The following is a 24,018-nucleotide window of genomic DNA, read 5'->3' on the forward strand; positions in this document are numbered from 1 at the left end:
AAACCCTATTTAAAAGAAAAAAAAAGAAAAGGAAAAAAGTGATCATTAAGAAGTATGCTTTCAGGTTTTCACAAGTCATGCATCTCTTCTAATCTGAGAAGTTTATTTTTTTTTTTCTTTTTAGGCAGTGATTTAAAAATAAATGGCTAAATTACAGTTAGTGCCAAAAATAAAAAAGCAATGAGTCCTTTTATGGCTTTGATCTCCCTTGTGAAGGGTAAAAGTAGAAGAGTATTGCCACAATTAAAAAAAATATATGTATATATTCAACATTGACAAACATACTATTTTTTCCTTTGCTTGTGACTGTGGGTCTTTGCAGTACTTATTAAGGAACCCAAGCACGTTTGGATGCCAGCAAGATGGAGCAGAGACCCCGCTGCTTCTTTCAGCTCCTCATCAATTTCTTGACACAACTCCTTCAGTGCTCTGTTGCTAGGCTGACTTTTCTCAGAGGTATCTACACAAGGTTGTGATGCATAGCCACTGTCTCCAAGAGGATCGTCTTCATAGTCAACGTCTGTATCCACTTCACTGTGAAATCCTTCACTGCCATCACTTCCAGCATGGCTGTTCTTGGAGATAAATTCATACACCTCATCAACAGAGGACAAGGAAGACACACTGGACCTAGATGCACAACGCTGCGAACCCATGCTGCTAGCACTGTAATTATGATCCTCCTTCGGATCAATATTGGTGGCTGCAGAATCATTTTCTTGCAAATTTATGGAACTGGAAGGATTAAATGCACTGCCATAACTCCTCTTCTTAGGTGTCTTCAGAGACTGAGGTTTCTCACCTATTAAAAATGAATTCCATCAATAAGCATATACTCAATGAGATCACTTTCGAAAAAACCCACGCTTTGGCTGCTGACTGCAAAGAATAAGCTGGAAGCTAGCACTAGCACTTAAGAGCTAGAATTTCTTGTGCACATTTCCTGCCATCCACAGAAGACAATCGTCTTCAACTAATCACAGATAAAAGATGGAGACACAGAGAAGTAGCTAAGAATCTTTTTAGCATCTAGCACAGAAAGGGCAAGGGAAGAACTTTGCACACAAAAAAAAAAAAAAAGGAGAAAAGAGAAAGTGGTTCTATAAAACTGATGCTAGCAGAAAGAATGATCAAAACAGATTTGCTTCTTGACTCCTCTTACTACTGGTGAGATCCACCACTGCAACTTTAAAGAAAACATTTAGCTGCAGGGTAAAGGAAAAACCAGTAAAATGGCTTATGCTTACAGTCTAGCATCCCTTGTTCAATTGAAGTATTCAACAGCATCATCGCAGTAGCAGCATCAATATCAGATTCTGCAAAGGAAAAGCAGCAAAATGTTACAACTTGGGTAAGACTGACAAAATTAGGTCTCTAGAACACACGAAGAATATATATATCTGCAGACATTAGTCTACTATGAAGAACAGCAGAAAAATGTGTAAGGATTCAGATCCAGCATGATTCTAATACGGTAAAAAAAATTAAGGCATAAATGATCCAAAGTGGCACTGTATGAGTCACGTGGCTACAGAATGGCCATGTATCTCAAGAACAATAACCCTACTAATGCTAAACTCTTGCTGAATTCTTACTTAACTGAATTCATATAACCACATCTGAAGCCAAGAAACAGCAACTTTAATCAGATGCTCATGATGATGATATTACAAATAAAAGCCACTTGTTGATAAAGAAAGATAACACATAAGGCAAAACAAGGCACCTAGTCAGCTTCATACTCTCATCCTATGAATGAACGCACAAGACTGAAGAGTGCTGTTAAACACAACACTAATTCAGCATGCATTTTCTGTTTCCTATTACCTCAGCACAAAGTGCCCTCTTTGCAGGATTTTTCACATTACAAACATGTAAAATGGAGCAAATAGAGAAGACAAAAGGGGAAAAAGAACAGAACTGCTCCATCTGGAAGGTATAGAGATATGCATAAGAAATAGGCAATTGAGAAAGATTCAGATGAACAGCAGTGATTTAGTTATGGTGACAAACTACTTGTAAAATGCTGTCCTTTGCTGCACTGAGTGGATTAGAAGCAGAGAAATGGGGCTGGAAGACAAGTGCTGGAAAATGCCAGCATTAAGTGGAATGGTCTCTGCATCCTGCTCAGCTACTGCTGAGAAAGGAGCAGCTGAAGTGAAACATCAGCAATCCCATTTGCAGTCCATCTCCCACTTCACTACATGCATTAGCTGTGTTACCGAACTTCAGTGGGACTGAATATTGGGAGGGAGACTGCAGAATTGCCAATTTGATTTCCTTACCTTACACAGCTTTTGATAGCCTCACTCCAGTCAATGGGAAATTTGAATAGCACCACGTTGGCGTTTATCAACATGGGAAGTGAATGAGCTGCTGCCTCCAAAACAGGTTGTAAGACGTACACCTTTCCCATTATTTTCTAGCATTTTTAAATCAATATACTTAAAGGCCTTGTTCCACTGCACTTGCAAGATGTTTTCATTCTCTGCTTTAGCAGTAACAGAGCAACTGAACTGACAAGTCATAATTCGCCATTTACAGCACAACTGACAAAAAGAAATAAAACCTTCAACAGTTAGTTTCTTTCACTTTCCATAATCAGCAAGTGAAATAGTCTGACTCCTTACTTGCCATAGACTCCTTCTAACAAACAGTGCTAGTACAGAAACACCACCCTGATACACTGACAAGTAACGGGAGGAACTAATGAAACACTACAACCTCCCTGGTCATGCTGACCACACTATACATTCTGCATGCTAGCACCCCCAAAGAAAAAGGAAGGAGTTGTGCAGCAACTTCATTTATCTTGAAGAATTACCAGTGCTTCTCGTCACCATTATTATGTTCTGGCTTCCCTGGCAATTGCTCTCCTTGAGCAATTATTTCCCAAATCTGTCTTAGGACTCACCAGCAAAATCACTGAGAGAGATCTCTTATACACTGTGTAGAGCCCTGAGCACCCTGGGTCTGCTCAAGAAAAAAAAATTCCTCCTTCAGTACTGCATGAAAGCAAGCAGGGGACATCCACCAGCTCTCTGCAACAGAAAAGGGTGCTTCCTTACCACCACAGCACAGCCAGAACCCCTACATCAACGTGTGGTCACTGTCACTGTGGGACAGGCTCTGCCTTTAAAGCCTTGGCTCTGCTGCCCAAGCAGTGCTTCTGGTTTATGGCTGAAGACTAAAAGCGGCCTCTCACCTCAACAGGGCTGGGTGTCCTGCTGCTGCAGCCCTGCTTTGCTGATGGCATTATCCTTCTGAAAGAGCTCTAACAACACCACAACAACAAATTAACCAATGCACACTTTTTCTTGGAATCAGCTGTTTAACATTTGAGCATGATTCACCTCCCAGCACTTTATTTTTGATGAGGACAAACCATCAGCAGATTAATCTTTATTACTGAGGTACAAGACCTGCTTCTAAAGAAATGTGGTGATATCCCAGTATGCTGCCTAGCTCCTTTCTGGTACGAAGGCCCAATGCAATGCTGTAAAACAAGGAAAACTGTACAAGCACATATGGGAAAATGAAGTAATCATCTTCTGCTCAGCAGCTGTTGCTACTTCTATTTGCATTTGTCTACCAATGAAAAACAGATTTCCATCTTAAATTCACCCCTTTTTTTTTTTTTTTTAAATCTGATTCTGGTGTGCTGTTTTTTCTCATGGAAAGTGAAAGCGGGAGAAAAGCATGGCCAAGTCCTCAAAGCCTTTAAAATCTGTAAGAGTAGGTAGATACCAGTGGGCTGGGGAAGTGGATACCAGGAAGACAGCAACACTGCATTCAGCAAGAATTCCCTGAAAATAAACAGTAAAACAACCCAAGGGATGCAGAGGTGAGCACAGCAGCTAGTTACAGATGTAAGTTACACACAGCCCTGAGTTCTGCTTCAAACCATATTTCAGCAGGAAGCTGCTCCTCCTAGAGCTTCAGCAAGGCACCTTCACCTGCAGGTGTCCACACTAAAAGACAACTCGTTCCTTCTTAGGAGCAGCTTCCCTTTGGTTTTCTCTGTGCTGCAGAAGTGGCTACATGGATATCCCCTACTTAGCTTGTATCTTGCTGCTGGTGTGGCTGTGACAAAGGGTGCAATTCTGCAGCTGCCAAGAATGACTGTACTGAACAATGCTACATCAGGTCTCAGTGCTGCCTACTGCACAGGCAACCAAGAGAGGTGGGCATGTTGTGGAACATCCTTCAGACATCTGCAGTCACGTGCACTTAATGTGGTAGACAGGGAAATGGATTGTACATGGAGTTCTAGCTATGGCCAGAAGAGATCATAGAATCATCATAGGATCTGTTTAGCTTGGAGAAAGTCTTCAAAAATCACCAAGCCCAACCATCAGCCTAACCTACTGAGTCCCATCACTAAACTATGTCCCTTTATGCCGTGTCCTCACATCTATTAAACACCTCCACAGACAGACTCCTGCACTTTACTTGGGCAGCCTGTTCCAATACTCGACTATCCTTTAGGTAAAAACTATCCTTTAGGTAAAGAAATTATTTCTAACGTTCAACCTAAACCTCCCCTGGCACAGCTTGAGGCCATTGCCTCAATCCTATCACTTGCCACTTGAGAGAAGAGACTGACCCCCACCTTGCCATAACCTCCTTTCAGGCAGCTGTAGAGAGCAATGAGGCCTCCCCTCAACCTTCTCTTCTCCAGACTAAACTGCTCCAATTCCCTCAGCCACTCCTACACGTTTTGTTTTCCAGTTCCCTCACCAGCTTGGTTGCTTTTTTCTGAATGTGCAACCCAGTGTCTTGAACTGAGAGGCCCAAACTGAACACAGTACTCTAAGGTGGGGCCTCACCAATTAAGTACAGAGCAAAGGTCACTTCCCTCATCCTGCTGGCCATAGTATTCCTGATGCAGGCCAGGAACCACTGGCCTTCTTGCCCACCTGGGCACACTGCTGGCTCATGTTCAGTCAGCCACTAACCAGCATCCCCAGGTCCCTTTCTGTTTGCCAGGGTGCTCTTCTTTGAGCCTACACTCAATCCCCTCAACCAAATTGCTGATAAAAATATTAAACAAAACTAGCTCTAAGCCAGAGCCCTGGGGAATGCTGGTGGTGACTAGCCACCAAACGGGCTGAGTTCCATTCAGCATGATTCTGCTGAGCCCAGCCATCCAGACAGATCGCTCCTCCACAGTCATATCCCCAGCACAACTCAGTCCAATCCAATCTTCCTTTCCCAAGCTTTGGTGACAGTGGCTAAAATAATAACTAGACAATGTAAACTCTTTCAGTTGTGAATGCAACTGAAAGTTTTTTCTTATACCTACTGCATGACTTGTGCAGTTGCAAACACACAGGGATAAACTTGGTTACAGAGTACCACAGATACTGTGAACTACATGTCAAGTCAGTTTGTTAAACCCATCCTGTTCTTTTCTTCTGAGGGCTAAAGGGAACATTTTGTATTTTTTAACGTGATGCCTTAACTAAACAGATATCATAAATCTATTCTGTTCACCAGCAAATTTAGATATTTCTACACAGCTACACTGGCAACAATATCAACTTGTGCTTAACTTTTTTTAGCAAATGGGTGAAGTGCCGTCTGTGCAGCACTCTTCTGACTCGTTCCTCATTCCCTTCTAATTACTGCCCAGCCACCTATTCCAAACACCCAACTTTTAGGCACTACTGTGGCTACATACCACATACAACAAAAATTTGCTGCCTTTCTGTCTCAGTTTGTGGTAACCAATAAAAACCTCAAACTGACTAGACAGTCCCCAGTGTAGAGATGCAGAGCTTTCAAACTGGTTTTCTACAGAACTACTCAGTCTTAAAGTAGGTCATATTTGATGTGTCTGCTAAATGCTTTGCTGGAAAATAACAAGACTTCTTTTATAATTTGAAACCAATCTTATAGATTTATGCTTAATACACACGTCACTAATATAATAAGCATGCATTCTACTAAATGTTTTGTGTTTTTTTTGTAACCTAGCAGACCCTCCAGAAAAGGCCTATGTAAAAAATAAATCAAAATCACCTGAGGTTTAGAATATGGTTGTGACTAGCAAAACTAGCACAGCAGAAGGAAAGAAAACTCATAGTTACCTTTGAGAGATCGGCCATTATTCTGCTTAAGTACTGAAGATAAGTAGTGAGGAGAAGATGACCTACTGGAAAGAAATTCAACAAGTCAAACAAAACCTCAATTAACCAAATAATGCATACAAAGTGTATTAGACATAATATTATTATCATAGAACAATTAGAACACCCAAAAGACACCACAGTTTGACTAATAAACCAAACAGCAGCAATTTCTATTGCCTCAGTGGAGTACTGGACACATTGATTATTGCACATTGTTTATATAACACAGTGAACCATCAGCAGCATTTGGGAAACACCACACACAGAGGAGAAGCCTCGCTGGCAATGCAGACTTCACTTACTAAAATAGATGTATCTTTGCTTGATCCTACATCTGAGCAAAATAGTAGCTGATGCAGAGACACTTGGAATCTGGGAGAAGCAGCACTGGTAAGAACCAGTTGTGTTTGTTTCTTTTTCAAATGGTGGAAGATTAGCAAAAATAAAAGATGCTTTGTGCAAAAAGCTGGGGAAGGACAAGAGCTATCTGCTGATTTCCAAGTCATCTGAGGCTGGGCTGCTCCATGGATGACATCTGCATTTTGCATTATCTTAGCAGCTTCCATCTGGCAAAGTACCAGTTAATACACTGCAGAATGCAAGTTGTGCTATACACCCAGCCCTGATTATTCTGTTCATTATAAGTGCACTGTCAAACAAATAAATATAACAGTAACAATGTACAACTTTTAAAAAGGCATGAACCACAGCAATAAACATTTTTAAAATTCTTTTACCTGTACAGTAATTGGGCAATAAAGAGATGAGTCCAATCTGGAAAAGCTACCTCACAAGATTAATAGAATAATTTTATCATTAAAGTATGTTTACATTTCATACTTATCTTTGCTAGGCAGCTTTATTTTTTAAAATTAGCCAGATATCTCCTCCTCTCCACTTCCCCTCCCCCCAACACAAAGCTGCTAAGTATTTAATCGTATAGATTTTTAATTATTGGTCTAGATCATTAAATAAAACCAAACCAACTGCACCAATTATTCAAATATCCTTTTCAAACTAGAATATTCCTTCTTTAAGCTGAATTGTGCTGCACCACCCTGCAGTCAGCTGCTATGGGGGATGCCCCTTAGTGCTGCCACTGCCCAGATTTGTCATCACCACCGTGCCCAATCTCAGTTTGTCAGTGGTGATGGCTCCAAAGGTTGGTGCAGTGCAGACTGCTAATGACAAGGAGAAAGTGCACAAACTGAAAGCAAGGTGACTTGAAACACATCATCTGAGCCAAATAAGCAGTTCTTGCTGCGCTGCAGCTTGCCTGGCACTGGAAACCAAAGTTCCTGAAAAGGACAGCAATATTTAGCATCTCCCAGTGAAGTAGCCACAGGAAGAAAGATTCAGCATAGCCGAGTGCAAACACACACAAAAGCCAAGTTCGCTGTCTGATACGTTTTCTTGTGGGGGTGACGGAGTGCAAAGGGAACAGATCCAAAAACAGAATAAAAAAAAAAAAACACAGGGTGAGCAGTGGACTCAGCCTTAACATGGGTCACTCCACAGTCTGCAGGTAAAGTGCACAAATAGATGCTAAACTTCTTCATCCTTTCATTCAAGCCCAGATCCTTCAAGATGCACTTAGGTCTTTCCCATAGTAAATGAATGCTTAGTATTAAGATAACCTATGCACATGCACAAGGCATTCGTGAGATGATGGCTGTGGAGACTGCTAGAAACAGGTGCTAGGAACAGAATGCAGCCAGGCAACCTGCACCAACCTGCTGAACAACCTGCACAGAAATAAAACGCGTCACTGAAGCTTGCATTGTAGTAGGTGATGAGCATCAGTTTGCTAGACACAAATTACAGCTTTGGAAAGCTTCTGATCAAAGCGACACTTTAAACTGTATTTTAAAATGCTGTTGAATTATAGGTGTATTCCCCATGAACACAGTAAAAAAAAAAAAAATTACAAACAGAAGCTCTCCCACTGAGAAATTCAGGTATTGCCCTGGAGTTAAGTTTGGATGGTTCACTCCAGCTCTGCCCAGCAGTACCTCTGGGCTTCCTCTTTCCCTTTACACACAAGGCAGTGCCTTGTGGCCCTTCCTCAGAATTAAGCCACAGTTTAAATCTCAATTTAAGAATTTTTAAGCATGGAAGGGAGAAGAAAAATACATATATTTTTCTGCCTATGAGTGAAAGTCTTAGAAATGTATTTTTAGTAGTAATTTTTAAAAAAGCTATAATTAGGGAGAAGTTGAGCATCTTAAACTGCTGTTCCTATCTTACTATTCTTATACATACAAGCACTATAGAACTCTTCATATTTTGAAGTCAGTGGGAGTTTTGCCACGTGCCTGTATTTCCTTGTAATTGCAACTGTCGGCAAGTGTGACTAATCCTTCAGTGAAGGCAACCAGTTACCAAAACCAGCAGCTTCAAACTGAAGTCTTGGTCCTGCAGGCACTTCAGAATACTTCCCTACACTGAACTTGACTGCACTGTATTTATACAAACGAAATTAATCATGTTAAGGCTTGTATCATCAGACTTACTTGAAGAACTTGGAGACACTGAAAACGTAACTGGACAAGGCTCTGAAGAACCTGCCCTGGCCTGGGTCTGACTCCTTCCCCTGCCCCTTTGGCTGGGCAGACAACACCCTGAGGTCCCGTCCCAACTGCACCACTCCTACAGCTACAGCTTGCACAGGGTGTGAGATCCCAAGGTCAATGCCCTGTGAGACTCTTAGAAAGTTCTGCTAAATATTCAGTATCGGTTTCACAGACTGTGTCTGCAATCCCAGTTCCTCCTGGTTGTTAAGGAAACTCCTTGCAGTAAGACAAGGCATAGGGCAACGTACAGACATCATAATTACCTCTTATCTCACCCCAATTGTTTGCCAATCTAGGTAATCCAGCCACATGCCTACCTAACTCCTGATCCCATCAGCAGCTGTGCATTCCTAGCTACTTTCCATCCTCCTACTCTCTGTGCCACCTCTAAGTGCTCACTCTGACTGATGTTCCTCTTCCTATACCAGGAACACACTGTGATGTTTACTTGAAACTCTCCAAAATGTATTGCCTAATCTTAAAATGTATCAGAAGAGGAAGCCTCATTGAGCGTCCTTTGAGGTGGAATCTGCTAATAGGAAAGACTGTTCTTCTCATCCCCACCACAAAATGTATCTAACAGCCTCAGAGAAAAATGCTTCTCTCTTAGACCAGCTTTTCCAGGCACTTCAGACCATAGAGAAGTTGACTGTTCTTAACAGCAGCATATGATATATACATTTTATATCCAAATGCAGTGATTTACGAGAGAACGCATGCTCCCTTTCCAGCAAGCATCACCAGATACATCCCAGATGGTCCTGGTGACCTGTGCTCAAAGCAGGATTTTGCTGCAGTTAGGGCCACTGCCTGCTCTCCAAAGAAATGGCACTCATGAGCACCCCATCAGTCCAGACTCACGTCACCTCTTAGAAACCAGTGAGAAAAGCAGTGGCTGTTTGCAAAGCCCCAAAACAAAGGCAGCATAAGCCTCAGCACTAATTTTCGCCTGGGTTATTCCAGCCAGGACCCCTAACAAGACACAATAAGAAGGGGAAAAAAAAGAAAGAGGTAGAAGAAAGAAGAGAGAATATTTAAGAGAAAGCACTTCTTCAGATCATTACACTGACCCCAGATCTACTATCTGGGAAGCCTGAGCTTGTGACCTCTCTGATCCTGTCCAGCCAGTCTTCCTGGCCTGTCTACACAGCTCAAAGTCCACTCAAATTCTTTTGCTAATGGACGTCAGTCACCAACAACTGCTCAGGTATTTCCTGTGGTAGGTAGGTGAACATAACTGCATGTTGCACTCGTATGAGAAGATTCACCTACCTTGGTGGTGATGCCGGTGGAGTGTAGAATGCAAGTGCTGAAGGAAATGGCTGCTTTTTCAGTGCTTGAACGAGATTAGGCTTATATTCTGGATCGACACACCACAAGGAACCTTTTCCATTCACCTGCAAAAAAGAAGTACAAAAAAGATGCTACAGAATTGGTAATGCACATGGCAGAAGGGAGGGGTAGCTCAGCGCCTGGATAGGACTATAGTTCTATGGGATTGAGAGATGTGTACCTACTCTGTTATCCTCCACTCTTGCATTACCTCAGGGCTAGTGGCACACGCAAGAAAACAATGTGCTCCAACTAAAATGTGTGAAACTATTAAAAGATAGAAGTGGTCCTGTCCAGCCACAGAGAAAAGTCTCAAAGCAAACCTCAAAGTTCGGCGGAACACCTCCTGCAAGCCCACAGAGGCCACCAGGCCATCTTCAGCCAGTGATGAGGTGGAATACAATTTTACAGATGGATACTCCATGACTTCAAAAGACCCATAAGGCATACAAGTTTGAGGTCCTACATTAGTCACTGGACTTCTCAGAAAGAGTGGAAATATTTTGCTACTAATGGTGAAAGGAAATCAAATCAGGGAGAGTTTCTGCTTGAAAAATAAAGAGAGATACTGCTCTGTAATTTTAGTTGAAGCCACTGTTCTTCGATGTCTCACAGCACCTCTCAGTTATTTATTTTTTTAGCCTGAAACTTCCTTACATCAATTTCTTTGTGCTAAAAATGAGCACAGCCTGAAAAGCGCAAGATAGGTATCAACAAGCCTACCCTTAATGAAGCAGCTAACCCCTGCTCCATGGCAGCTGACGGGAGGCTGTAGCTGGCTGGGCACTAACAGCGGGATCCTCTCAGCTGGCTCCATTCATCTCTTCTGCGCCAGACTAATGCTCTCATCAATTCCTGCATCTCTCCTGGAGCTCAGCACTTGCCCTGGCCAGCACGGAGGCTCACTGGTTGTCCCCCATAAGAGGCCCAAACCCAGCTTTTGTTTCCTTTCAGAGCTTTGAGGCTCTTTCATTCACAAAGTTCTGGGAACTCCCCCCACCCACAAACCACTGCTCCACACTCTTTTATCTATTACCTTAGGCGAGCACTTCTACTTCTGGGTTAGTATGAAAACATATAGCTGTGCACCATTATCTACCCTCAAAGTTGTCAGAAGGCCAGCGATGCTTGGTGAGGATGCAGCTCCTGCTTCCTCACAACTTGACCCCCTCTGGTGGCAATTAATAAAAAATAAATATTGAAAATCCCAAAACCCACAACCACGTAATAGTTTAGCAAAGAGCAGTTGCCTGACACATCTCATAGCAGCTACTTGCCCTTCATCACTCTTCACCTCACTAAATTATATAACTGCCAGCATGCAAAAGCACACAACTTTTCAAATAAGTGTCAGTAAGGGCAGAGGAAGAAATTTTCATCCCCTCCTTCTACAAAGCCCAAAGCCATATGTACTGCCACTGCTCCAAATTAGAGGGCTCACAGGGGAACAGAAACACGCCCCTGGTTAACCAAACAGGCTGCAACCTAGGGCCCCACATCCCTTGCTTGCTGCCCTTTAACAACACAACTTTCCATATTGACTCTACCACTTTCCCTGTTAGGAGGGGGGAAAAAAAAACAGAAAAATAACAACAAAAAACAGAATACATTTACATGAATGTAACCTTTGACTTCCCTTCACCTACTCAGAACCCAGTAGATTCGCTAAGGAAGGAAAGGAGTGGGCAGTTCCTGTTGCCCTGATGCCAAAACATTTGGTGCAAATCCTATGCTCTCCATGAGGCTTCCAGATCTGGAGCAGATGAGCTGTAATACGCAGATCCACAAAGCAGCAAGCTGTAGACCAGTTTCCAAGACTTCTCTTCCCTACCCTCACTCTTCTTCTGAGCTTCACATCTCTTCTCCCAGACAAGGGTGCCCACTCATTTAAAGTAGGCATATTGAGAACCAGCATCCAGCCCTGCAGTACAACCCAGCCCTTCCTGACATCTGCTGAGCTCCAGGCTGTGCATCAAGGACCTCCATCTCCATTGAAATGTCAGACATGCACTACGTACACTTCTGATAACAAGCCTGCTACCACTTGTGCTGAAGTCCAACCACGTGGTTTCAGGTTTTGTTTACTGACTTTGGGGTGAGAGCAAGTGTTGTTTCACTTTGTTTTGGAAGCCAGAGCAGACTCTTTGAGAAACACGATGGGAAATGAGAGAAGGAGGATGGAAGTAAGCAGTAAAATCATTTGAGCCAGTAAGCCATCTATACAGAAGTATCCTAGACTTTAAGAAGTGGATCTTTACACGCAGCTTGCCTCGAGAAGGCTTTTTCAGAGAGACATGCAGAGTTATAACAATACTGTTATTGCAGAGGTTAAAACACTAATGCAAGAATTAAGAAGGTTTTTTGAATGCTAGAGCTGTGCTAAGAGACCACAAGTGAAAAGTCAGTTTCATATTCAAGGCAACTTTCAGTTAGTTTGACCCATTTTTTTCCTGATAAGATTCCCTACCACTGTGATGCCCCACGTTCTACAGCAGGTATGTCTCCCAGTTACTTTTGTTCCTGCTGGCAGAGCCCGTGTGCATCTTCACAAAGGTGTGGAGGTGGGAAGGGGACAATAAGTATCCTCAGGCTCCCCCAGCTTGGCACCTCACACCAACAGCAACATCATCTCTACTGCCATGCACACAGCAATACACTCACTGTAGGTACAAACTGCAGTGTCACCTGCCAGGCTGGTAGCCCTGCCAAACTCACAGGGAGGGGCAGAGCTCCAACAACAGTCATCTGTAACAGGTTCCCTAATGATATATCCTTCCTAGCCATGAGGGTGCCCTTTGCCAATTCCAAACCCCACATGTGACACTTCCAAAAATTAGCATTGGCAAGAACTTAAATAATTGCCCTCAAACAAATTAGTTCCTTTAGAGGAAGAAAGAGAAAAAAAAAATACCAGAAAACAAAGAATCACACCACAAGACACCCTGAAATAGATGTCTAATATCTTTGGCTGAGTACTATAGCCTAGCAAAATCCTAAGTGGAAACAAAGCCCTTTACAATTGGTTCGTAAAGAATGTATTGCAGGTGGCTCTAACCAGCTCAGTACTACACACAAACACAGGATCAATTAAGGCACTTAGACACTTGTCAGAAGTGCCATTTCCAAAATATCAACAGTTGTGAATAACGTGTTAAAGGACTTCAAAACACAACTGCTTCACACGTGGTGAGGGGAAGAAGCCCTTGAGAACAACAGGGTCTTCTTAACTCCCTTGTGAATTACAAACTTTATTCAACTCCCTCCCCAAGGCCTCACCTTGCCATGGCTTCTCTCCACCTTCCGGAAACATTTATTCAAGGAGAGGTTGTGTCGGACAGAGTTCTTCCATCCTGTTGGTGCTGTGGCAAAATAGGGGAAGCGTTCCAGGATCCAGCTGTAGATTTCTTTGACTGGGAGGCTCTTGTTGGGAGAATGCTCAATAGCCATATAGATGAGGAGGCTGAAAGAATAAGGAGGCTTGGAAGTAGAAGATTTTTTTTCTGGATTCTGGTAGCAGGAGGGTGAGAAGGATGGCACGCTGTCACCCTCAATGTCATATAAAGGGCTAACAATTGGAAGACCCTCACTTCCAAGGCTGAAGTTTGTTAGAAGATTAGTGCTTTCATGCAGCCAGTTCAAGTTTGTGAGCTCATCGTCTGCTGAATCGCTGTCCACTACAGTGGCCTTAGGTCTCCCAGCATCTCCTGCATCGGGTAGGCTTCCCATCCTGTGTGACTGTCTTAGCCCCGCAGCTTTTTCCGCTCCTGGAGTTTTAGCTTTCTTATCCGGAGTCATTCCAGTGACTGGACCCATTTAGTTTGATTGGTCTGCAACAAAGGAGACAAATCAATGCAAAACTTCAAAATCATGTTGAGTGGCAGCATGCCAAGCCAAAAAAGCTCCAGGGACCATGACACCGTATCATCCTTGTACTGTGGTCACTGAGGAGAGCTGGGCCCAGCACAGCTCCTCCAGTAACCTCATAATGGCCTTTTAACTTCCCCATGGCTACAGCACACAGTAAACAAGTGGAAATTGCTCTACTTCTCTTGAAAAGTCAATTGAGATACGGAAATAATAGAGATGACATCAACATCTGAAAAAGACTTCATCAGGTAGGACCTAAAGCATACTCTTCTCACATTAAGTCTTTAATGATACTCATTATATCGTAAATTAATCCTATTTGGAAGTGCTTGCTTTTGGTTCCTAAAGAGGAAAAAATAAGTCACAAAACTTAAGTAGCGTAAAGTGAATTCATGATCTTGGTGCAAATGGAGTCTTTACAACCCCCTGCAAGTCACAAGCACTCCCTCCCACTAGGGAGGTTGAAACAGGCCAGCCAGCAAACTGTTAGCTTAACAGCTGCTTTTTCTGCTGATGTAGTCACGTTAGAGCCTTGCTGCACCTAAACTTCGGCCAACATAGCTGTGTCAGAAGCACAGCCCAACAAAACCACTTTACAGATGTAGCCTGCTATAAATGCAAGGCTATCCACTCCAGATGCAAGTCCACCAGAAAAGCTGATGATCACATGAACTGTAAGAAGTAAAATACATAAAAATCTGATTGACTTCCCTGTCCCTGTACACGAGCTATCATTCTGGCTTCATGTTCTAACTCCTACTACAATGGCTCAGTTGTAAACCAGACAGCAGATGAGGACGGTTATCTCATCAGACAGTGTAATACAACTTACTGGATGGCTTTTTTTGGAGCAGTTTTTGTAGTATTTGCTATAAACACATGGCTTCGTGCACTCGTGCCTTGGCAGAGACAGCAGAGACAAGGACCTGCTCCACCTTTGTATAAGGGCAAACCATTTAAATTAAGTCTACTGCAACTAAGATTTTAGACAGAAATTATCAGGTAACACAGAATTCACTCCTTCCCCAGAGAACGCATCAAGCAATTTCTTCTCTTCATCTGCTTGTACTTTTTCTTGTCAACTATTGCAAAGCTCCCCTTGTAAATCCCAGGCCCCTCTTCTCAAAGGATTGTGCAGCCTGGAGCAGCTGAAGACCCCGACTCACACAGGCAATCTGCCCAGCACACAGTGGACCAGTTTCTCCACCTTCTCCAGCAAACAAAAGCAGTTACTTACCTGCACCAGTACTGGAAATCATCCCCAAATTTTCAATCTATGTGCAAGGACAGGCATGATTAACTATTGGCTCAGCCATTAACTAAATTAAAGGAAAGCAAACCGCTCGTATAGCTGGTCAAAAGTAATTCTGCTCTGCCTACAAATTACTTCTCCCCCAAAACTATCAGAGCAGATTTACATTGGCAGTTGATGAATGTTGGCTTTAAAACAGAGCCATTTATATTGTTGATAATTAATATTCTACATATAATCCTTTGCAAACAATATATTTAGAGTATATTAACATATATTATTTAATGTTAATGTATATAATAACATATAAATATAAAAATGATGATATGCCATGTTTTTCTTAGTAGATGCATTACAGAAAGTGCGTTATATTATCTCCAAAGTGCTTGTTTACCACCTTATACATCTTCTACACAAACACATCAGCAGATGTTACATACTTTTTAGAAGGTTATAAAGGCCATTATTAGACTATTATGGTCTGATCAATATTGGTGGAGAGGAAAATCAGTTCCCTAACTACTGCAGTCTTAAAGGTGGCCTCAAATGTAAGGATTGTATGACTGCTGCTGGGAGCAGGAAGAGCTCTGGGGACAGGATCGACCCTGGGGGAGTATCACAGGACAGCAGTCCAGCAAAGAGCATGGAAGAAGCCCTGCAGAGCAGATGCTGTAACAGAACTGTATACAATTGGACCTCAGTGTTTTCCCTCACGTTTCTCTCTGCTGTCAGCTAGGAAGCAAACAAGGTCAGAGGCAGCCAGTAGGACTTGCTCTCCACCATGCTCCCACCCAAGCTGAATTAGCAGTACCAATATAAAACAGGAGAGGCCACTTACCAGCCTCTCCAGTTGGCAAACCAAATACTCAGAAACTCGCTGCTATTCCCATGGTGACAGCCCCAGCCCTGCCAGGGCTAGAACCTCCAGCCTTCCAAATGCAGGAATAGCACTTCGATTGCATCTCTGAAAACATGAAGCAGTGCACACTGACTGTGCTTCACAGTAATATAACATGCTGCCATTAACATCAGCACTTGCAACAGAATTCAGAAATACTAATGGCATCACATATCCAAATCCCAACCAACTCAAGCATCTATCTCCAATGAGCACCTCAAAAACCAAGTACTGCAATGGAGAAGGCTGTAGATGTATTCACGTAGGACAGAAGCTCCAACGTACCAGGAAGACATTCAGTGTCACGAGACACTGCTCATAGTGCTGTTGCTGCTGAATAAACCACTTCACACCACTCAATAATCACCAGTTCATCAGAAACCAATGAGTTGCTAGCTGATGTGAGATCATATTATGTACAAATATTATGAGACAAAATTTTAGCCATGCACATACAGACTGAGTGCTTGTAGCAAATCTGGAGGCTGAGCACTGGCACCTGCAGCCTCTAACCACCACTGCAGTTCGCACACAGAACAAGCAGGGAGGTTGCCCATTTCTTTTTGAGCAATGTATTCAGCTGGAAAATCCTCAGCAAGCCCAATGCCAAGTTCAATCCGTCTCTTCTAAACACAGAGAACATCTCTCTGCATGGCTCAGCACTCCCTGTGTGTCATTCATGGTGTTCATTCTCCACATCAGACCTGGATTCTGCTTCCACCTGGAAGCACAGCATCACCTGGTTTGAGATTGCTGCTATTCTGGAGAGACAGGACATACATTTCTTATTTATCATAAGAGACAAGAAAAAAATAAAAACAAATATCAACATTTCTCTCTCTATAAAAAAAAAATGGTGGCTTTTGCAGTCTTCTTTTGAACTCACTAAAGAACTCAGTTTGTGAAAGGCTTTGGGGGCTGAAAGATACTCAGTGTAGCAGATTACTCTGTGGTTATGCCAGGTTTGTACGTCTCCATACATATACATATTCCAGCTATTACTTCATTTTGATGAAAAACACTGAGCCCTGCTATGTTCTCTACCACAGAAATGAATACTTGTGAACGTTATAAGAACAAAAGTTCTTCAATTTCTGGCATACAGCATGTGCATGTACTCATACAAGCAGCAAACCACAACACGTTATGGCCATAAGCAAAGTCACAGCATTTATTGTGTGATCCCCAGGCAAGCTGACACCACTCAATTCCTCTTTCCTCCTGTTCCCCTTTCCTCTCCCATTCTTGTGTCCAAGCATAAGATCCTGCCCCATGACACCTCCAACATGCCAGAGCTTCACCGAGCAGGTGAGACAGAGGAAATCTTCCAAATACACCCCTTAGGACAGTTTTCTGCTCTTTTACCAAGTGCCTAACACAAGGCACAGTTTTGCTGGCAGTCTCAGATTCAGCTGCCCTATGTGACATGGACCCTTCCTGAACCAGCAGTGTTGCAGGTAACAATGCACAGTCATTGTTTTAACTCTGTAACCACCACAGACAATGCATGGCCCGACTTCCAACACGAGAAAAAGCATCCACCCTTTTGTTAAACAAACCAACCAACCAACCTTTTCTGCATAGCATTGTGTGCACAGGGCTGCTACTTAACTCTTCTTCACTTTCCAGCTAATGTACAGCAGCCTGAGATGAAAGCTGCCATACAGCACCCTTGTTTCTGCAGGACCTGCCAAGCAACTGAGTGACCTCAATAGCTATTTGGGAAGACCTGGAACCTGCTAACAGCGTAGTAATTTCTCTCAAAAGTTAAAAATAGACCATGCACTGTCTAAGGGGCAGCGCATGGCTTTAATCCAGGAGGTTTTTAATGGTATCGCACTGCCATCACATGAGGGCAGCTCTGTCACCAATATTCTCAGGGTGTGCAGCCTTAGTTACAGCAGTGGAGTATTTGTGCAGTCAGCACACACGTCTGTACCCACGTACACAGGCTCTGGGACAGTATTTAAAACATCCATATGTACTTCTGCATACTAGCAGCTATACTGGTATCAAACTGTTCTATTGATTTTTTTTTTTGGTATTTCCTTGCATTTATGGGAGATGCATCTACACCAGGGACTGTCCTGACTTAAACATCAATGTGTATACTCTGTCATTAAAACAGGACAAGTAGCACATGCATGGCTGCCACCACTCACTCAAGTTTGCAATAAGCTTTCAAACCAGCACACACACAGCAAAGGACCAATGGCAAGTGTTTTGTGCATCAAAGGGAGAAGTAACAGAGCTTCTCTCACAGCTGGTGAAAACCCATTGAGAAAAAGCTGGAAGTGCTGAAGGTACAACACCCACATGGCTGCAAGCATCCAGAGCCCAGCACTGGACCACTTTCCCTGCACTGAACCTTCTCTGCTCTCCTTTGTCTCAGGCTGCCCCCACAACACCATCCACAGGCTGCACAGGCTGGGGCTCAGATTCAAATCCCCACAGCACTGCAAACGGCCTATATTTGATTACGAGGCCGCGTGATGTCACGTATCCAAGACAACTAAAGCACCACAGTCTCCTGAGGACAAAACCACCTCTTGGTCACAGATCTGAGCAACCTGGCAGGCAACCGATCCCTTGTCTCCAGACCAGGCTGCCATGCTCGCCAGCAACACGGGGCACAAGCACCCCCTGCCTCGCAAACCATGACAGAGGAATAATTGTTCAAAGTGGTTATCAGCTTAAAGCCAGCCTGCCACACAGAGAGCCAGGGAGCTTCAGCATTTCTTCGTCATCCTGCTCAAAGGAAATGGGGTTTCCAGGAGTAATATTTCCAAGCTTCTCCCCTTTTAATGTCAATATTCTCCCACAGCATTTCACCTAATTAGGCAGAGAAAAACAAAAACAAAACAAACAAAAAACAAACAAAACCTTGATTTTCCAATATCAGGAAGAGCTACAAAAAATACTCTGCACAATTTAAGAACGGAAGGGAAATAAAACATTATCATAGCCCAGGGAAGGGAAGGAAAAAGGGGAAGAGATTTCATCTGACATCTAACAGAGTGATGGAATGGCTTGGGTTGGAAGGGACCCTGAAGATCATTTACTTCCAACTCCAAATTGTGTGGAAAAAAAAGTCAGTTAACCAAACAGACGTACATACACACACGGGAGCGAGTATAAGTGCTTTTAATAAAAATGACATATAAACTGAGACAGGCCCAGGTAGCTGGGCCCTGTAGGCCTCGCTGGGCCCAGAGCCATTGGGTCACGTCCTTAAGTACTGCCAGCAGTGGGCTGGGAATCGCAGGGCTGCCCCAAAGGCTGCAGCCAGCCTGGGACCTGGCTCCTTGCGCCTCAAGTTTAACACGTGCACATGAAAACAGTCTAACAGGGAAACTGGGAAGTGGAAAACAGAAATAAGAGGGAAATCTACACCATTTTAGAAAGCCATGGTGTCAATGAAGGAGAAAAAACATTGGTTTTGATTAAGAAAAACTCTTCGCAGTTAACAGCAAATGGCTTATCTTGCAAAAACAAAAGGTACCAGCCATGTACCAAATTCTGTACATTGTTGAATGAACTGAAAATGCAAATAAAGAAGCGAGCCATTCACAAATGAGTCATTTGAACAAATGCCTGGTGAAGACTGCCTGATGCTAATTTCCTTTCCAGGATAACTGTTACACATGTTTCTCTACCATCCCCTTGAAACAGAAGCGAATATCCTTATAGCTACATTTCAGCTGGTGTCAGTAACAATTTCCCAACACTTGAAACATAATACTCCATTTTCCATGCAGCTTGTTAGCCTTCTTCAGCCTTAAAGCACCAGAACATCTACTTTCCAACTGAAAACCACCAATTGAAACCTTACCTGAAGCAACTCTTATGTAAAATTTAATTTAAAGGCAACATCAGCTCCTAACACAAAGCAGCCTCCACGTTACAGCTTAGCTATTGCCAAGCTTTCACTAATTGCTGTTTTCCAGTTACTGCTTCCCAAGTTCAAGTTTTCCTCTTACCATTTAAGGTCTGGCTAAACTCTGAGAGGGCTTTTCAGGAATTCTTGCTGCCCAGCAAGGACAGGAACTACTGCACCAATGCTTCATTTTCTTTTAAGCCATATCCTGAAAGCTCCATAAGCAGGAAACTACTAAAAAGGCAACAAAACTCAGCAGTCACTAGCATTGATATACCTTGAGACATGCCAAAGGGATGAATAACACCTGCCTCCATCCTCAGAAACACTCAGGCACTGCTCACAATGCTCCTGTCATCCCCAAGCAGACACAGAGAACCCAAGGCAAAGCAGAGGACAGTTATCCTGTCCTCACACTGCCCATCTCCCCAGCTATTCCAGTAACAATAACACAACATCCACCAAACATGCTACTGGCCATCTCTCTCTGAACTTAGCTGTTTCATTTGTTTTAAAATTATGCCAGAATAACCCCTCTGCTCACGACAGTTGTGGCACAGAATTATTTTTTCTTCCATATGACAACCACACACTGGAACAACTGGGCCAACCATTTCTCTTCTATAGAAAAGTCATCCACTCTATCACACAGAACCCTGCATGCTGGGGTGATGGCACACCTCCAGTGAAATGCTATGGATGATGTAAGCTTCTTTGTTCGTAATGGAAAGGCACCTGTGGTAATAAGGCGAGGCTATGGAAACACTAGGTGACATTAAACACTTCTCACATAGCACGGTCAAAAGTCCAAAAGCAAACTGGCTCGTACTTTGACTAGTCAACATCCCCCAAACAAACCATGTTTTCTGATAGCTGGATAGGTCAGTTTGTCTTATCAGCATGTGGATGAGGGCTGCTGCCTCGTCACAAGCCTCCCAGCTTGCAGCGGGGGTCTGTGCAAGTTTCCCAGTCAATGGGCAATCTTCGTGGACAGTAATTATCCTTTAAGCAACCACATGCTTGCCCCAGATATAAGCACAATGCAGAGGAGCAACAGATTGCTTAAAAAAAAGGAAGCAAACAATCACATTAACAGAGAAACTAAAAGTAGCTACAAAGTGCAAGACTGGAATGCGCTAAAAATGATTTGATAAAAGAAACAAAGCCTGAGCATGATATCAAGACATGCTGCTCCTGGAGACAGCCTTGGGAATACACTGAATAACATCTTGCAAAGTTCACAAAACAAAGAGAAAGAAAAGCAACTGCAATTGACATGATATACACAGGTGGGATGCTCAGACGGTGGAAAAGAATCCAAATAATACAAAGACAGTAGAAGTGCCTGAGTGCCTCCAATCCAGCCCTTAATGGATGGAAAACAGCCACTCCAGTAGAGTTAAAGCTGCCCAGAGATGCTGCTGAGAGGCACATCGAGCTGTGCCAGTTGGTAGCTCTGGTGTGGACAGCTCGGTTCAATGCCAATAAAGAGATGGAGCGCATTGCTTTTCCCCTGCCTACTACAAAGGGCATGGTGGGAAAGGGGTGATTTCTGCAGCAGCAGCTGAATGAATAAATGAGTTCCGAAGGTGCCCTAACCTCTGAAGAGAAAGAAGATAAGTTGAACTTATGAACATATCAGAAAGAAGCAGAAATCCACATCACTGAGTTTTTGTACGTACTACCTTACACACACACAAATTGCAAAAGCTTTTCTTAAAATGAATCTGGCACCAAGTAATATCCTGTAACAGAGACATTTCCCCCTAAACACAGCAGCCAGCCCTTCCAGCCACCTCCGGGCCCTCAGCAGCTCTTTTCCAGAGCATGCTCCAAGGCTTATGCTTTGGAGGCCATAACATTTTACAGGAAGAAGACAAAGCAACAGAGGTCATAAGGATACTATCCAGCATCAGGCAGTGCTTCCTCAAGTAATTTATTACTAAGGCACAGGCAAGCTGACTTGAACTGTCTTTTGCAAGTGCCCTGGAGTATCGCTATGTGCTTTTACACAGCACAGTAAGAGAAAGTTGGTTTATCACTGCTCAGTGTGCATGTGGAACAGCACAATATAACAGGGAATGAATAAGTAAATGTGTATGAAAAGGTCCATCCAGAGACAGCAGAGCATCACCTCAGACATTTCTTGTTTTACTTGTGGCTGTCTCCTCTGGAGTCAAGAAAGCTGCCAGAGCTGGAAAAAGACACATACATAGCGCACATGAAGCCTAAGACAGAAATCAGTCCTTTAATCTATTATAGAGGGAGCTGGATGAGGTGTGCAGTTTGCAAGTGCACACTTGTTGAAAGACAAAGCAGCATGTTTCCATGAGTCACGGAAGCACCACTGACAGCAGGATTTCTGCACAGGAAGTTGCACAACACCATCTAATTGTCTACAGACACACGAGGTAGACTCAACAACTGCCCCAGCCCCTACCTACTTCCTTCCATAAAATAAAAGGGTTACAACTAGCACTGTGACATCTCATGCACAAGCATATGCAGAATGCATCTGCATGGAGAGAAACAACCAAAAGAAAACTCAAGGAGCCAAATGGAATAAAACTGGTAGAATCTACACCTTTGCCAGAAGGTAAATGGAGGCGTGTCCTGCTCCATCCTTGCAGCTGACAGACTCTACTCAGGAGACAAAAAGGCCTAAGGACTACTCATCACTGAGAAACAGCCTGGGAAGGATGGCTGTATTGACACAGCTCGTTTTACACCCTGGTGTTGCAGTACAAATATCTCCATGAAGAACACAGCATAAAAGATGCACAGTGGCACACTGTCACCTCTTCCAACACCTGGTTCTGTCACCTCACAGGTTGTGATCCAGTTGGGGGAAACCCTATGACAACAGCATAACAACTGCTGATGTTTTTATGGGAATCAACATTCCATGCAAGAACTGCTTCACTTTCTAATCAGTTTGAACTAAATCCCTTGCACTCCTTCTTCTACTGTGCTAGTGCACTTTCCTGTACCTGTTAAGTTGCTTACCGGGCTGGCACATTCCTACACTGGCAGCTGCTGGCAATGCTGGCACCTTTTGTCCCATACTCCCAGAGGCAATGGGAAGGCTGTTCAAGAAGAAAACTCCTGGCAGATGGAGCTCTTGAATCAGCACTCTACTTAGTTGGTGTCTTTTTTGGGATAAAATAGCTTTTGGGCTGAGCAATCCCTACAGAGCTTTGTCAGTACAGCCTAGCCTGCAGCACATAAGGGGGTTCCAATTTCATTCTCTGGTCTAGATCCTGGCAACAAAGACATCAGCCAGGCTTTGTCCTGAGTACAGGGAGCCACACATCTCCAGTTCTAAATTGCTCTGCTCTCAAATGCAGCACTGCAGCTGGAAGGAACGCAGCATCCTCACCATACTCTGCAAGCAGAAAGGTGATGGACAGCATCAGAGCTCAAGCAAATCAACAAAACCAATCCAAACTAATAAAAAAATTAAGATCTAAAGAGCACAGAAAAGTCCTATATATCTTTTAGGTAAGTCAAACATTTGGTGTGAGAATTACTTCTGCCCTTCTTGTACAAAAGCCAAGACACAGCTCAATAGCTGCCAAAAAGGACTTGGGGGATGCTGGTGGACGGCAATATGGACATGAGCCAGCAATGAGCCCTCACAGCCCAGAAAGCCAACTGGATCCTGTGCTCCATCAAAAGCAGCGCAGCCAGCAGAGTGAGGGAGGTGATCTTGACCCTCTGCTCTGTGCTGTGAGACCTCACCTGGAGTGTCAAACCCAGATGTGGATTTGTGGAGTCCTCAGTATAGGAGAGATGCGGACCTGATGGAATATGTCCAGAAGAGGGCCACAAAAATGATCCATGGGATGGAACGCCTCCCCTACGAAGACAGGCTGAGAGCTGGGGCTGTGCAGCCTGGAGAAGAGAAGGCTGCAAGGTGACCTGTGAGCGGCCTTCCAGTACCTAGAGGGGGCTATAAGAAAGAAGGGGGACAAACTCCTTAGCAGGGTCTGTTGTGAGAGGACAAGGGGAATGGTTTCAAACTAAAGAGGGGAGGATTTAGGCAAGATATAAAGAAGATCTTTTTCACTAAGAGTAGTGAGACA

General features: G+C 43.4%; 1 protein-coding gene across 5 annotated transcripts in view; it reads right to left on the reverse strand.

Annotated features, from left to right (window-relative positions):
- Window positions 1-105: 105 nt before the first annotated feature.
- Window positions 106-24,018, reverse strand: part of FOXN2 (forkhead box N2) — a 25,419-nt gene continuing 1,506 nt past the window's right edge. For 3 of the 5 annotated variants that reach the window (XM_019612560.2, XM_010706479.3, XM_010706480.3), the window contains exons 2-6: window positions 13,316-13,866; window positions 9,980-10,104; window positions 6,093-6,157; window positions 1,248-1,316; window positions 106-802 (exon numbers count right to left, since the gene is read on the reverse strand). In XM_019612560.2, the coding sequence (XP_019468105.1) occupies window positions 285-802; window positions 1,248-1,316; window positions 6,093-6,157; window positions 9,980-10,104; window positions 13,316-13,852 (1,314 nt within the window). In that variant the 5' untranslated portion in view covers window positions 13,853-13,866 and the 3' untranslated portion in view covers window positions 106-284. Of the gene's footprint in view, window positions 803-1,247; window positions 1,317-6,092; window positions 6,158-9,979; window positions 10,105-13,315; window positions 13,867-23,674; window positions 23,817-24,018 lie in introns of those variants that run through there. The other 2 variants (XM_003203706.4, XM_010706478.3) reach the window with 2 other exon arrangements.

The sequence above is a fragment of the Meleagris gallopavo genome, chromosome 2 (assembly GCF_000146605.3).
Source record: "Meleagris gallopavo isolate NT-WF06-2002-E0010 breed Aviagen turkey brand Nicholas breeding stock chromosome 2, Turkey_5.1, whole genome shotgun sequence".
Classification (NCBI taxonomy): domain Eukaryota; kingdom Metazoa; phylum Chordata; class Aves; order Galliformes; family Phasianidae; genus Meleagris; species Meleagris gallopavo.